The sequence below is a fragment of the Barbus barbus genome (assembly GCF_936440315.1).
Source record: "Barbus barbus genome assembly, chromosome: 36".
In the NCBI taxonomy this organism is placed as follows: Eukaryota; Metazoa; Chordata; class Actinopteri; order Cypriniformes; family Cyprinidae; genus Barbus; species Barbus barbus.
The window spans coordinates 22785328-22802621 of NC_136714.1; the positions used below are offsets into that span (position 1 = coordinate 22785328).

The 17294-nt window shown below is 33.4% G+C and overlaps 1 protein-coding gene across 1 annotated transcript; it reads right to left on the reverse strand.

Moving 5' to 3' along the window:
- Positions 1–9127: 9127 nt before the first annotated feature.
- On the reverse strand, positions 9128–17259 carry LOC306855995 (O-acyltransferase like protein-like; the record flags this gene model as incomplete). Its single annotated transcript, XM_079394954.1, has 12 exons — positions 9128–9226; positions 9923–10065; positions 10205–10334; positions 11161–11326; positions 11452–11553; positions 12523–12625; positions 12729–12896; positions 13036–13280; positions 15071–15206; positions 15433–15511; positions 15778–15911; positions 17106–17259. 12 exons carry the CDS (start codon positions 17257–17259, stop codon positions 9128–9130), a joined length of 1659 nt encoding a protein of 552 aa, XP_079251080.1.
- Between the last annotated feature and the right edge of the window lie 35 nt (positions 17260–17294).

A 17294-nucleotide genomic window follows, 5' to 3' on the forward strand; every position in this document is an offset into this window, starting at 1 on the left:
TGAACTCAAGCTGTCGTCTGTCTGGTTGTCCGTGGCACGAGTAGGCTTATTTTGCTCTATGGGCGGTGAAGCGAAGGAAGAGTTGACAGCATCTGTGTCCAGGAACAGCAGATTGTCTGGGGTGGCCATGTCAACCCGCTCAGCTGTCATCTCCCTCTCTGGATCACTGCACACATGTCACTGCAAGAGAGGAAACAAAAGAAGAGAAAAAAGAAAACAAGAAACAATTAGATGCATAAAAAAGCGAGAGCTATAGATAATTTAAAAAAGCAAGAAAAAAGTACTGTGGCTTTCAGAATTGGTCAAATGCCATTATTTTTAGTAACTTTCATCTGATACTGTCAGTACACCATTGTACAACCACAGTATGGTTTTTAAGAAAGACATCACAGGCAAAATAATGCCACTATATTGTGAGCCCTATATGCATTTTTATCAACTTTAAATATTGTATTATTTATTTAATAATGGTTGTATTATAGGTTTTATATATTACGTAATATGTATATTTTATTTAAAATACAAAATATATAAAAAATATGTAAAACCAATTAAGTTCATTTTTTTAAATAGTGCTGTCAAACAATTAATCACAATTAATCGCCTTCAAAATAAGTTTACATAATAAATATACACAATACACATATTATATAAATAAACACACACACAGTATATATTTTGAAAATATTTACGTTTATACATTTATATATTCATGTTCTTATTTTATATTACATAAATATTTAATATAAGCATAACATTTTTCTTAAATATATGCATGTATGTGTTTGTATTTCTATATACATAATATACACATATATTATTTAAACAAAAACTTTAATTGTGGATGCGATTAATTGTTTGACAGAACTATTGAAATATAAATAACTGCATTCAATCTAAGATTTTTCCATTACAAACAACCTCTGTTGCTGCCCAAAGGTGTTGGGCTACACTGGAAAATAAAGAGTGATTGGTCAGATGAGTTTCCACTTAGATTTGTATCAGCCCATGTGTGTGTGTGTAATTTCCATACGTCATTCTTACGTCAAAGCTATCAGATGAATATGACTTAACCCTGTTTTTCCTACACGCATGTTTTTCTTAAGCTTCTCTTAAACTTCAGTCAGATGCAAGATGTCATAAATTTAAGAGACGTAAGCAAGATATAAATAAATAAGGTTAATTATTACTCACATACACAGCCTCCAACTAATAACTGATTTCAATATGCATGCAAAAAAAATTGTGTTCTGTACAATTCAAAATGTTAAATGTTAGCTTATGGTAAAATACTATGCGTGTTAGAATAATATGACCTAAATATGAAAACAGTATTCTTTAAAAATACATTTTTGTCACGATATCATTAAAAGTACAGTGTCAAGGTAAACTATAAATTCATGTCATTCAAATAAATAAAATTGGCTTCAGAATGTTTTACAATTTCAATTAAAATTAGCAGCCAAAACCATAAAACCTGACGATCTTTGACAGACTCATTACCTCAGTTTGGACACATCTGTCATGAGAGACCAAGTCCAAAGATCTCACTCTTAAAGCAGCCAGCGCTCAGCATCAGATCCCTGTGGACAGAACACAAATGGTTTGTCCCAACAGAAAAAAATCCCTGGACAATGAAGCACATCCAAATGGGCAATTATACTCAACGGTGATGTAGGTCTGGAGAATATGAGGTTCACGTAAAGCTGACAGGTCTTGGGGGTTTGGGGAGAGGGTTTTTTTTTAGTCCACATCCCCCTTAGTTCAAATTGGGTTACCTGATAGCAGAGACATGTGCCAAGCAGGACGATTTATCACTTCACGGCTATATTTACCTGCCTTGCGATCATCAGAGTTGACAAACATCATGAAGAAGATCTCTGCAGGGCTCGCAAATAATAAAACATTTCTAAATCCCTGGTAGCCCTTCGGGCAGGTACTCTTCAGATTTTGGTAGCCCGAAAATTAATTTAACTTGCCCAAATAAAATAAAGACCATAAATGTCAATCAAAAACATTTTCAATACACAAATATCAACGAATATCAAGGAAAGAGTTTTATTTTACTATTTACAAGATATCTGCAGAATTCTTAAATCTATTTAAGCCAATTTGAAAATTATTTCTTAGACAGTTTTAAATACGTTAAATGGTATAAGGCCTTAAAAACTCTTCAGTTTAGTTGTATCAAATTTAAGGACCCGTGGGAGCAAAGTTCCCTCTAATTTTTTTCTTGCTGAGCAAAACTTTTCTCTTTTGGGCGGACATTTCGGGCACCTGAGCAAAAGCATTCTTTATACCAGACCTGTACAGCACACACACAAAAAAGTGTGTAACTTTTAACTTTAATGTGTTATTTATATTTGATTTGAACCTTGATGTAACTAAATGATGTACATTTTAGGTTACCTGAGAAAACATTGTTACTGTACAATACACTGCAGTTGAAAAGTTTGGATCAATACATTTTTTAAAGAAGTTTCTTATGCTCATCAAGGCTGTATCTATTTGATAAAAAAAATACTGAATATTATTTCACAAAATAATATTGTGAAATATTATTGCAATTTAGAATAAATGTTTTATATTTTAATATACTTTATAATTTAATTCCTGTGAAGAAAAGCAGTATTTTCCGAGTCACATGATCCTTTAGAAATCATTCTAATATGCTGATTTTTAATCAATGTTGGAAACAGTTTTAACAATTTTATTTAATTTTTTATACTGTATCTTTTGGGACCTGTGATATTTAAAAAAAATTAAAAGTTAAAAGGAACAGTGTTTAGTCAAAATATAGATTTTGTGTAACAATATAAACTATTCAAAAGTTTGGGGTCAGAATTTATTTTATTTCTCGTTTTAAAGAAAGTTAAACTTTATTCAGCAAGGATGTGTTAAATGGATAAAATTTCTATTGTTCGAAAATATTTCTATTTTGAATAAATGCTGTTCTTTTAAACTTTTTATTAATCAAAGAAACAAAGAAAAAAGTAACACAGGTTCCAAAAAAATATGAAGCAGCACAACAGTTTCAACAGATAATAAATCAGTATATTAGAATAGTTTCTGAAGGATCATGTGACTCTGAAGACTGGAGTAATGATGCTGAAAATTCAGCTTTGATCTCAGGAATAAATGCTATTTTATAGTATAGGTATTAAAATAAAATTTCAATAATATTTCACTATATCACTGTTTTTTCTGTATTTTTGAAATGAATACAGCCTTGATGAGCAAGAGACTCAAAGTCAAAGACTCAAAAACAAGGTCAATTATTTATCAGTTTTATAATATAGCCCTAACATAATATATTATCAAAACAAACTATTTAATCTGATAGAATAGAATAGAATACAAACTTAAGCAAAACTTAAGCTGAGATCTGTCGCGCGCATGCTCAGTTTAGAGGGAACACTGCATGGGAGCTCTATATTTAAGGTAGCCCGTCGTCAGGGCAGTGATACATTTTGGCAGCCCGACTGGAAAACACAATAGCCCCGGGATGTCGGGCTAGCGATTTTGCGAGCCCTGCTCTGAGGTGTTTTCATCTGCGAAGCCAGGATGAGATTATTACTGTCAGAACAGTGGAGGGGAATTTGACATTGAAAGGTATTTTAATGCCTCTCAGGGGCGCTGATGGGCGAGTGTTTATCCTGCATTGGCTTCACAGACGCAGATAGAGGGATTTTACATGTTTAATGTTTAAAGGTCCACAGGGAGGATCTGATCTACAAGCTTCGATGCAGAGGAAGAAGATTGCAAGGTTTTCAAAATTGTTGCTTCTTTCTTTAGACAAATGAATATACATCTCCTTTTCCTCCTAGTTATTCTAACACACTCGTTCTCTCTAGCACACACATCTGTAATGTGAGGTGGCCTTCCCAACAAGTGCATTTGATTCGAAGAACACAGTTATGGAAACTTGCTCTCTCTGTCTTAACAATGAATTCATGAAGCTGTCAACAAGCAGCATGCTTAATATTTATTATTTTTCTGTGCTATTCAAGGACCCAAACACAAGCATTCTGTCATCATTTACTCTCCATCAGGTTCTCCAGTGAAATACAAAATATGTTTTTAATAAATCAAATTAAAATTATTCTATTTGCCCATGCACTTACGAATGAGGACTGGAGTTTTCAAGATTACAAATTATGTCATAAAACTTTTTTATGAGGGACAGACCAAAAATGAAGTTAATTTAAATTTTTGGGTGATCATAACAACATTGTTGTTATGTGGTGCATGGATTACAAACGGACAAAATCTGAATGCACATTTGCATGCAAAATGAGATTTAAATTGAGGTTCACTAGTAAAGGTTATGACAGGTCCTTTGAATCTAAAGTTGATTTCATCAAAGGGTTTCATTGTCATGTTTAATCTCTCCCTCAATTTACAAGTGTGTCTCTGGATGCAACAAATTTAACTGACATACTCCATCTTAGCGTTGGCACAGGTCGAGAAACCTTTAAGCTTTGCAGGCTGTTAAAATCACGCTGAGGTTTCAGTCTTCAGAATGCGTTGCCTTATGATTGATCCCTGTGGGAACATACAGTCTTCACTCCTTCAGTGTCCTGCAAACCTCTAAGGACATAAACCCCTGACTCCAGTCCGTGTCCTGAGACTGGGTCATGAACATCACACACACACACACACACACACACACACACACACAGATCGACAGGTCAAGTGATGTGACCTTATTTTCCCATTGAGCCTCACTCATTAGATTCCACTGGACACATCTTACAACACACACACAAACAGACACATTCCTGTAAATGTGTTATCGGAGCAGACACTTCTCATACACAGTCAAGCAGAGGAGTTCCATTACTTTACAAAGAACATATCTTGATTAATTTGATAATTTGAGATATTGGGCAGCTTTTATGAGGTTCAAAAATGGGTTCAGCATTTAATATGCCGTCCCTTTTTTAAGTAGGAAGAAAACAAATAGATTAACAAACATTTATTTCACATTGTTATCACTAAAATTACTGGCACAGTCACATTTTCCACAGAAACATTACTGCTCACCTTCAGTCGAGGAGAAACTTCACTGTTTTGGCACTGCAAAAAAACAAAAAGACAATGTTACATGATTCAGTGTGTGTGGAGTATTATTTTATAACACTGATATTTATGGACGGCTCAGTAAAAGCATTGTGTTGGAAACAGGAGCAGGTGTGGACAGGCTGTAGGTCTTCAACACAGTATGACCATTCCTGTGTGTTTAACAAGCCATGTTGATGTTTTGTGTGTGAGTGTGTGTCTGAACAGACCCCACCCAGTTATTTTACACTAATAAAATACCAAGAGTCGATCCCAAAACAGTTATGCAACCACACACCCTTAATCATAAACACTAATATGAGGACATATTGTACTAATTTGTTTCTTGGAGACTCGGCCTGGATGTCTCCATAGTTACTTTAAAATAGAATGCTATAGTTTATACATTACATATCATTTTGAGATAGCACCGCCATGGTATACTGATGGTATTAGATGGAAATACCATGGTACCTTGGCACGCACTTACTGTGGGTTCTGCCATACCTATTTAAAAGTTATATTCTAATTAATACATTTACAAACTGCTTGTTTAAAATATATATATATATATATTCTCTAATATCTTTGTATTCTATTTGTTTTCTTTTTATTATATAATTAACAAAAGCAAAAAAAATCCTCTAATTCTAGCTAGCTATATTCTTTTTCTATTGTATCAGTTTTCTTTTTATTATATAATATAAAAAAACTTGCTACATGTACTGCGTTAAGCTAACTGAGACTTGTTATAGCACTTGCGAATCTTTGCTCGTTTGTTGATTTTGATTGCTTCCATTGTCCTCATTTGTGAGTCGCTTTGGATAAAGACATGTGCTAAAAGTGTAATCTTAAAAAGTGTAAATGTTAATGTTTTGTAATTATCAACATGTAGCACTGTTATCGGGGTCTAAAACACTCATGCTCTTGTTTTCTTATCAAAGAACAGGGTAGCACTACCCACTCAAAGCCCTTCAGACACACTCGTGTTAAACAGCGTTAAAAACAGCATGCACAGGGATTGAGTGTTGATTTATGTGAATAGCCTTTAAATTTGTATTAAATCAAGGTTAATCTCACATCTTAACACTTGTAATGTACATTTTAGTAAGCCCAACCCCTTTAAAATTATTCCTGTTTTATTAATTAGTTTAGTAATTAACATTTTTTTAACCATCCATTTAATAACCAAACATATATGCTACTTTTTCCAGCAATCATACCCACCATAGTGTTAAATTATAATGAAATCCAGCTTCTCAAAAAGTATCATTCATAATTATATTAATCATAACTATTAATTACAATTAAAATTATAATATATATTTTAAGAATGTATACTTTTATTCATTGATCAAAAGTGACAGTAAAGACTTATATTGTTACAAAAAAACTACATAATTTATAATAACTATAACATTCAGTTCTGAACATTCTATAGATTAAAGAATTCTGAACATGTACCAATTTCCAAAAAACAAAAAAATATTTTAAAGAAAAAAAAAACTAATTTAAAATGTTTTTTAAGCACTAAATAAGCATATTAAAATAATTTCTGAAGGATCATGTGACATTGAAGACTGGAGTAATGATGCTGAAAATTCAGCTTTGCATCACAGGAATTTATATTTAAAAAAATAACAGTTATTATAAATTGTAATACTATTTCATAATTTTACATTTTTTATTGTATTTTTCTGAACAAATAAATGCAACCTTGGTGAGCATAAGAGACTTCTTTCAAAAACATAAAAAAAAAAAAATAATATACTGACCCCAAACTTTTGTTTCATATTCAAGTGGGCATGAGGTATGCGTTTAATTGGATCATTTCCCCTACATACGTTAATGCAATCAGTGCCCAGCATGGCAGCATTACACCTGCTGAGCACACCGACAGCTTTCCTATACTCTAAAGTCCTAAATCACAAACCTCTGTGCAATCACTCATGAAAATGAGCTTGTTTGAAGGTTTAATTGTGCTGTTATTCCCAATCCAGACACATGCTTACAGATTTAGTCTTGTTTTGGCACAGAACCTTAAGCATTCATGAGTGGAGACTGGAGATGTGGAAAACGTCCAGAGTGTCAGCTTTCTGAAGTTAGTTAAATATAACCTCCCTAGTATGTGTTGTTGAATGCGGCATCTGTACTTTTTGCTACACCCTCTGAATCACTGTATATGTGATATATGTGCACAGTAGGGGGTTAAAAGAACTAGGGCGAGAGGGGCTTCAACCGAAAGTAGGGCAACCTTTGACTTCATTCACAGAACTACAACCCAGCTCCCTCAAAAAAAAGGCACTATTTGATGAAAAGTCACATGTCACTTGCTGAAAATGTACTCACCCTTAGGCCATACAAGATGTAGAGGAGTTTATTTCAAAACAGATTTGGAGAAACTTAGCATTACTGTACAGTACATCACTCACTCGGCAGTGGATCCTCTGTAGTGAATGGGTGCCGTCAGAATAAGAGTCCAAACAGCTGATAAAATCATCACAATAATCCACAAGTAATCCACACCACTCCAGTCCATCAGTTAATGTCTTTTGAAGTAAAAATCTCTGTGTTTGTAATAGCTTCTGGTCAAAATACAGTACATAAAAATGCTTCATGCACAGAAAAGTCCATCCCATATTGTCCTCTCACATCAGAAATATATTTGAAAGAGGACTAATGACGTTTATACTGCTTGTAAAGAAAAGAAAAAGTCAGGATACAAAGTTTAAAGGCTATCACCGCAGATATTGAGTGTGTGTGGTTACAGCATCTACCAGCAGGGGGCTTAATGGACCAAACCTTGCTTTGAATTTGTCATAGGCCTATATATGAATTAATTCACGAAATTTAATAGGAGGACTGATCTAAGAAACATCTATCAACAACTGAAAGACAGTATTAATGCAGACAAGACCACCTGCTAAATGACAACAGTATCACAGCTCTCAAATAATGTTTACTTAAGAGGTCATAACGTAAAATGCAAGTACAGCATGCTTTAGTTGTGGAGTCATGTCATGCTTATGACCAAAAGTGGTAAAGCCCCCCCCTGATGATTCACTCGTCATCATTCACAATGTTTCTGAATCATATTCATCATTTGAGAAACATGTCGTTCTTCATATCGCTATATTATAACTTTACAAAATTATAATCGAGTAACACATTTTATAAATCAAAAATACATATCAAAAATTTATATTAGCATTCTTTTTTCCCTAACAACTAACATCTGAATAAACCTTTACTGACTGTAGAAATGTCATTTATTATCATATATTAGTTTCAAAGTAGGCCTACCTTTAAACGTGGTAAACGTTGGAAGGACGATTCATTGTAGCGAACAGTCGTTCAAACGGTTCGAACTTCGAATAGTACGTTTAAGTGAAATTCAAATCATATTAAGTATCATTTAAAAAAGGCACGTTTATAAAAATTACTTAAATGTCCTAATTGAACAATGGCCTAATCCTGGTTTAGTCTAAGCCCTGTCTGTTAAACCGGGCCTATAATTTACTTCAAATTGATGGATTGTTGAATGACTCATCCATCACTTCCTGTAATTAAGATGTGGTCGCCTCAATTACTCTTCAGATACTGACATCCGGTCATTGTTTTATTGTTACGAGCTGCTCAAACTTGAGGCACTCTTGTTCACGTTACGTGTGACATCAGTTCATCTCATGTATGACATCATTCCACTTATGCAGAGACGCATTTACTGCGTCAGAATATGCATACATCCCTGCGTACCTCAAAAACAGGCTGTAGTAACATTAAGTACCATGGTGTTACCATCCGATGCCATCACAGTACATTGTTTTCACTCTCTGTAATTACTAAAAACAGGCAGTGTCATTATATGACAACATACATTATAACAATAAACTTTCATCTGTTGATTCTGTTCATCAAATCATTTATTTAATGCTTTCAATAAAACAACACCAAGGCTCTCTAACATGGTTCATAAACAGCAATCTAAAGCTTTCGAGCAGAATAAATTGGGAAAATGGGGGACAATGAATGAACAAATATACATCTTGAGGTAATGAAGCAGGACTTATCGTTTTGGCAGGAAGAGATACGGCTTTTCAATTAGCACAGTTAACACGTAGCCAACAGAGACTGTCAACAGCAGGTGACCCAAAAACAGGTAGAACTGAGGACAGAAAATGATGAAAAAATGACAAAATGATCATTAAAAATGGCATCCAGAAAGATGAACTACCTATTATGATAAACCACTTGCTTAAATAATTTTACATATATATTGTTTCCTATATTGATAAGAAGAAATGTTTTTGAGCTCCAAATCAGCATATTAGAATGGTTTCTGAAGGATCATGTGACACTGAAGTAATGATGCTGAACATTCAGCTTTGCCACTGGAATAAAAAACATTTTAAAATATAAATTGGTTTTAAATTATGAATTTAAATTTGTAATATTATTTCACAATATTGCCATTTTGATTAGTGCTGTCAAACAATTAATTGTGATTAAATCGCATCCAAAATAAAAGTTTTTGTTTACATAATATATGTATGTGTACTGTTTATTTATTGTGTATATATAAACACACACATACAGTATATATTTTGAAAATATTTACATGTATATACATTTATATTATATATTAATATATTTAATATAAAAACATAAGTTTTTTTCTTAAATATATACATGTATGTGTTTGTATTTATATATACATAATAAATATACACAGTACACACTCATATTATGTAAACAAAAACTTTTATATTGGATGCGATTAATCTTTTGACAGCACTAATTTTGATCAAACGCACACTTTCCTGCCCACTCTCATTTGCATTTATTTGAATATAATACTTACAAAGTTGAAGTCTGTGTAGTGCATGGTTGTCTCTTGTTTGCCGTTGTACAGTATAATAATGATTGGGTGGATCAGATAACAGGCAAAGCTGATGTTAGACAGAGGAGTCCACAAGCCTAAAGACAGAAATTTATCCACAAACCCTGTGCAGACAGATAAATATTTAGGTACGTTTTAACAGAAGCCAATTATATGCATTTTTTATTTGGCTCACAATTGTGTTATCCCTTATTTAACCTAATTATTTACTAAAATCTGAGATTCCAAAGCTCTTCTTTTTACCTCCGTATCCTTCCTCGCAGGCCAGGATTATCCAGACCAAAGCCAGGGCCCAAAGTGAGCGGTGCGTCCCCTGATAAACAGCATGGGTTAGGGATGGATAGGGTGGGACATCTCTCAGCACATAGGATCTCTTACATTTTAGTGAAATGATCTCTTACAGTGTGGTTGGCTGGTGCACAGGGAGATGCAGCAAACCGGTGATCAGGGCTCCTGTTACACTGGATATCAGTAGGAGGATAACCGACACAACGACAAGCACACTTTTGTTTCTGGAAATAAGTAAAGAGGCTTTGTTTATGACCTGGAAACAACCTTTACATGGGTGAATCTCACAAAACCTGTCAAGAATATTTCAGATTTCCTTCAAAAATTCTAAGAAAGAAATTAGAACTCATGGTTTGTTTAAAGAAAACAAAGCCTGTTTTTTGTATTGCAATTTGTATTGCATTACTGCAATGTACAAAATCTAATTCTTATTACTAACGCAAGCAAGGATGCATTAAATTGATCAAAAGTGACAGTGGTAAGATAATGTTACAAATGATTTCTAATTTAAATACATTCTTTTGAATTTTATTTTCATCAAAGTATACTAAAAAACTAATTTGTTTACAAACAAAATACAAAAATGTAGCACACACAAAATATATAAATCACTTTTTTCAGCATTGATAATAATAAATATTTATTATTCCGCATATTCAAATGATTCTGAAGGATCATGTGGCATTGAAAATTACGTTTTGCCATCATGGGAATACATTTTTACAATACTTCACAGTAAGAAACTTTCTTTCAAATTGTAATAATATTTCACAATATTATATATCCTGTGAAAACAGGGTGCACACTTTAAAAAAAATAAATTTTCATTATAATAATGTCATGTACTTTTAAACATGTGCTGTGAAACACAAGTGAAATAAAGATTAACCAAAACATTAATCTAGACATACAATGTCAGTGATGGTGAAGAGGTTGTTGATGAGGAGCAGGTTCGACCACCAGTATTTCTTACAGCTGTAGACCTCATCCTCTGCTATGAACCAGAAGACCCCTCTCTGAACGATGGAGAAGAGTCCAGTGGTCAGGCACACGATGAAGAGGTGGAGAGGTTGAATTCTGGACACATGGCAAAAATTATTATAGGACATAAAGATTATCACGATTATCAGAAAATCAACCCTGAAAATTGTGGTGTAGAACTAAAATGTGTCTTGACTGGAAGCTATAAAGATAAAACTAACCGTTTGAGCCACTTGAAGAGGAAATGAGCCACCAGACTGAAGCTAAGCGTGTTATCTGACCTCTGGATGGAGCTCAGCAGTGCTTTGGCACTCAAAAGACCACTGACACAAGCAAACAAACAAAGACACTGTCAATATTAAATAATCAATTCTTCTTACAAGTTAGATATTATGCCATAACATATCCCTATATGAACCACATTAACTATGAACAATGGAATCCTTTTGATCATTTTATTTATTTAAAAAAATTTGCAACAAGGTCAATGGGTCTCATTCACTAAACATGCGTACGCACAAATTTTTGCGTGAAATGTGCGTATGCAGATGTTGTGAATTAGGCGGAAAGTTTTCGTGAGAACTTCAAATGTGCGCATAAATACAATTTATTATTAGTGAATGAGACCCAATGTTTTTTTGTTTTTTTCCCCCTCAAATTAAATCCATATTATTAATATATTTATACATTTGAATAAACATATTCTGAGCAAAACAATACAAGTACATTATTTAAAACAAATCCAAATAAATAAATATATTTGATGCCACTTCTTATATTATAAGAAATATAGGAAATTGACATATGGTAACAATTTGATTTTATTTATGAATGTAATAGTTTATTATAGTTTAAAATATATAATTTTTTAATTAAAAAAATCTATCCAAATTCACAAATGCAAAAAAAATAAATAAAAAAAATAAATAAATATATATATATATATATATAAAATGTCATATGGCTTAAAACCTGCATGTTATTTTAAAACAAAATCAAATACATAAATAATTCACTGCACTGCACTTATAAAAATACAATTCAGAAAATAAATCATTAATAAAATAATAACAACAAAAACATTGACAGTCAATCAGAATCTACCCAACTTTATAGAACTTAAGTATTTAAAGAGACAGACAACATAATTGCAGCATGTGCTTATAATAAACAGAATGTTATTGTGCCTTGGTGTGGACACTAATATCGTTATTTTATCTTTATAGTTATCATTCGTAGTATGATCAGGCCTTAAGACTTATAATATTGACTAATAACCCAGGTGGTCTTACCTGAGCAGCAGAAAAGAATCAACCGCTAGATACACTGGCCCACTGAAAGCCAAAACATACAGAGGGTTCCTCTCCACCATTTCCTTCCACCTCTTATCATTATCTACACAGAAACAAATCAGGTGAAAGTTCAAGACATGGACAAAATGTCTCAAAATTAAAGTAGTGCATATACACTGATATCTGCCCCTTCACCTCGCTCTCACCCAGGTTACTCCAGGCGCTGAGCTGGACGGTGTGGCCCGAGATGATCCAAAGTAAACTGAGGATACGGATGCCATTCAGAGATGAATAACTGCTTCCAGAGTTTTCTGTGGTGAGTAACCCCTGACTGCTATTCTGTACTGAGAGCGCCTGAAGGCACAATAACACAGCTGAAAAAGAGAATATATGAGGAAGAGAGGAAGGGAAAAGGGGGAAATAATGCGAGAAAAGAATTAAAATGGATCAAATCAGTCACGTTTGCTATAAATAGTAAGATGAGTGTCTGTGTGTCTTTGTGTGTGTACTTGCTCTTTGAGATGCTCTGCTGGTCATTTTCTGCATTTTGGTCCCTCATCTTTGTGGTATCTGGGGCAGCACTGCTCTCTTTACTCTGATTGGCTGAGCCATTAGTCAAGAGAGCACCGTATTGGTTGGTGTTTGAGGTATGAGCAAACACCAGCCCTGGCCTCACGTCTCTCATTCGTCTCCTTCTTATTACCACCACACAGATGGAAGCTATGAGAGGAAGTGCCAATAATGCACAACACACAAACCTGAGACACAAAAAAATCCTTATTTGCAAGCACCCAGAACACCCTAGCAACTGTATTAAAAGTCTCAAAACACCTTAGCAACACCCTGGAAACCACAAACACAACACTTTAGTACTGTGGCATGTACAAGTGCCATAAGTAAAGTAAATTTATTTCTAATCTACTTCTAAAAATGTACAAAGACTATGGCTGCGTCCCAATTCGCATACTATTCGTCCTAAATAGTATTCGAAAATAGGGCAGGTAGAGAAAGGGATTTGTGTGATAAATAATCTACGTTTTTGGTTCACTTAGTTTTGTCGTGGCCACGACGTTCGTGGGAACGTGATATTATGTCGTGGCCACGACTTCTTATGTTGAGGGAACAACATATTTTTCTCGTGGCCACGAGTTTAATGCATAAACAAACCTACCATAGCATTATCTGAGATGGATCAAATATTTTTATTAACATTAAACATTTCATTTAATGTTTGTATATTATTATTAGATTATATTAAATTGTTAGGGCTATATTTTTATATTTATTTCATATATAATATTTTATTTTATCCCCTTTCAATTCGTGTATCGCTTTACCTAATTAACGTTCTGTATAATTATGCTATTTGCTACCATATATTTTGAAAATACTGTAAACGCCTGACAATTATGCCAATACTTTATGAATGTAGGCTATTTATGCCAGTGCGTGATGATAAATGAGTGTGTTGTGTTTTCATTTACAAATGAAACTACGCGAATGATTAATTCCTCAACGAAACACAAAGCAGTAGGCTATAATTTTAATAATTAATAATTCGAAAAAAAAAAAAAAAAAAAAAGTTAAATTCAACCTTTAAACTGCATTTCCAATATAAATTACAGTCAGCATAATCAAAGCTTTACGTGGAGCATTTACAGTAGGCTTATTTACAAAACTGGTCAGAGCGTTATGTAAAGAGATCAAAATCAAGGGAAAAAACAAATATAAAAATATAGGCTAATAATATAATAATAATAATAATATACAAATATTACGGAAAAAGATGATCAGTTAATGGACACACACAGCTAGCAAGACTGTGGGATGGATAATTTTTTTTTCTTGTAGGTCTATTTTATTTGATGTACTTTATGTAAAATTTAGCCTATTCGTGATAAACTTGCTGTGTACATCGCGTGCAATTGCCTACAGTCCGGTAGCATATGGTCAATATAATAATTATGTAATAATTTCTATAATAATTAAAAATAACAATTTCTTAATTCAAAATAAAATATTAGTGAATCCCCGATAATCCCAGGTTGCTATTTTCACGTAGGTTTGTTTACACATTAAACTCGTGGCCACGAGAAATGGATGTCGTTCTCTTAACATAACATCTCTCCAATACGGTAGGAAATATTAAACGAAATGTGAAATGTGAATTTTTCGTTAATCAAATTAAACGAAATGTGAATTGTGTTAACGGTGATAAGATGATTGACAGTGCAGTTTAAACAGTGACAGAATGCACGTAACTAAGCAACAGAGCATCCGTTAAAATAACGCAGTTATGACGAAGTGGTACGTCCCAAAGCATGCCTACTATTCTGCTACATTCTCAAAAGTATGTACTTTTTCTTCACAAAAAGAGTACATACTTTTAGGGCATAGCATAAGTAGGCGAATTGGGACGAAGCGTATGTAAAATGAGCAGGCTATAAAAAAAATTATCTGTTTAATTAAACACCCATTGTAGGCGTGAACCCACATGTTGTGCACATGTGGTTGAAAATATATATGTGTGTGTGTGTGTGTTACTCACAGGCAGACTAAGGCAGACAGGTTTGCATGAGGGGAATCACTGAGGCATTGAGTCATGAATACACCAAGTGTGGAATCCGGCATTAAGATTGAAGGCAGCGACGGAAGCAAAGAGATTTGTTTCTGATCAAATGCAACTGCAGACACAAACACACCAATGTCAGCAGGTGTGCATACTGTCCATCCCACACAAATATTATAAAGACTGTGGATTTATACTTTTTGCTCATCAAATAAATTACACAAGGTTCAATCATTTCTCTAATGCAACGACAAACACATTTTAAGGGCAGTGCAAGTGTTTAAATGCTGTTGGGTCTTTGTGTGGATCAGATAAATGTTGAACACAATGATTTCACTGACCATAAATAACTAGCGTCTGGACTTCTGATTCTGTACAAGAGTCTGGAGCGCAAACACCCACAAAAAATTCCACCCTGTCCTGCATAACAGAATAATATCACCAACAAACACGCTTTCATTTCGATTCGAGGCCGTATCTGGTTATTTAATCAGAATAGTTGCATTATTTGGAAATTAAGAATTAACACACACTGGCTTTAAAAAAAAAAACACTCTTACTGTACCACTCACTTAAAAAAAATAAAAATAAATATATATATATATACTACTAATGATTATTTTCAGGTTCTTAGTGGATTGAGGTGTAAATATTGTGCATCTTTTTCATGGTTTGTGTGAGAGTACCTGTTTGAGGAACACCTGGCAGTACTGTCCCCTGAACTCCGGGCCCTCCACAGACAGACACTCTCTAAGAGACCCGGGTCTGTTCACGTTCCCTCCTTCAACATCGCTGCCAATCTTACCAAATGCATCGTACACTACAACAACAAGTGGAGTAGGTGAGAAGAAATAAAATCACAAGGAAAACATCATATTTAAAAAAAATAAATAATAATAATAATAATAAATATATATATATATATATATGGGGGAAGTCGTGGCCTAATGGTTAGAGAGTTGGACTTGTAATCAAAAGATTGCGGGTTCGAGTCCCCGGCCGGCAGGAATTGTAGGTGGGGGGAGTGAATGTCCAGCACTCTCTCCACCCTCAATACCACGACTGAGGTGCCCTTGAGCAAGGCACCGAACCCCCAACTGCTCCCCGGGCGCCGCAGCATAAATGGCTGCCCACTGCTCCGGGTGTATGTTCACAGTGTGTGTGTGTGTTCACTGCTGTGTGTGTGCACGTTGGATGGGTTAAAAATGCAGAGCACAAATTCCGAGTATGGGTCACCATACTTGGCTGAATGTCACTTCACTCACTCACTCACTCACTCATATATATATAAATAAAAAATAATAAAATATTGTTCAATAAAGAGAAAACAATGATAATATAATAATAATAGTAAATACAATAATAGTATACATAATATAAAAAAATAAATAAACAGCTCCAAGGTATTTAACATTTTCAAATCTTAGAAATCAATAATAATAATAACAATAATGGAAACTAAATACAGATAAAGAGAAAAAAATTATAAATATACATATTAAAATATATAAATAAGTATTTTTTTTATTTTAAATGATGCGCTCAATATTATAACTCAATATTAAATATTGCAATTAAGGAAAAGAAAGTATAATAATCAGAACTTATAATAATCAGAAAATACAAACAATATATATATATATATATAAATAATAAAAAATATATATAAATAAATGTTTTTTAGATTGGAAAAGATGTGTCCAATATTATAATTCAATTTTAAATAATACAATTAAGGAAAATAAGATAAAGTGATAAAAAAACAGGCTAAAGAAAAAAAAAAAAAAAAAAAAAAAATATATATATATATATATATATATATAGAAAAACAAACAATATAATAAAATAATATTTTACACAATATTAAAAATAGTTTTACACGTTTCAAATATTATTAATATTGTTAAATAAAAATGACGTTGGCACAAAAATTAAATTTTTACACCTCAATCCACAACTAGAAAACATTACCCCCATTAAGAATGCTTTAGTAAAATCTGGCATTATTACTTACTCAAGACTGCATATTTGCTTGGAGTATCTTTCTGTAATTCCCTAAGGAACGCCGTTGTGTCTTCCTTGCATTTTAGCGACACGTTCCAGGCACATGCAGCATGCCAAACCAACAGGTCCATCAGAGTGACAGCACTCCATGTTAACCGTAGCATCTTGTAAAGGGTTTCATTTAGGGTGTTTCACTGGT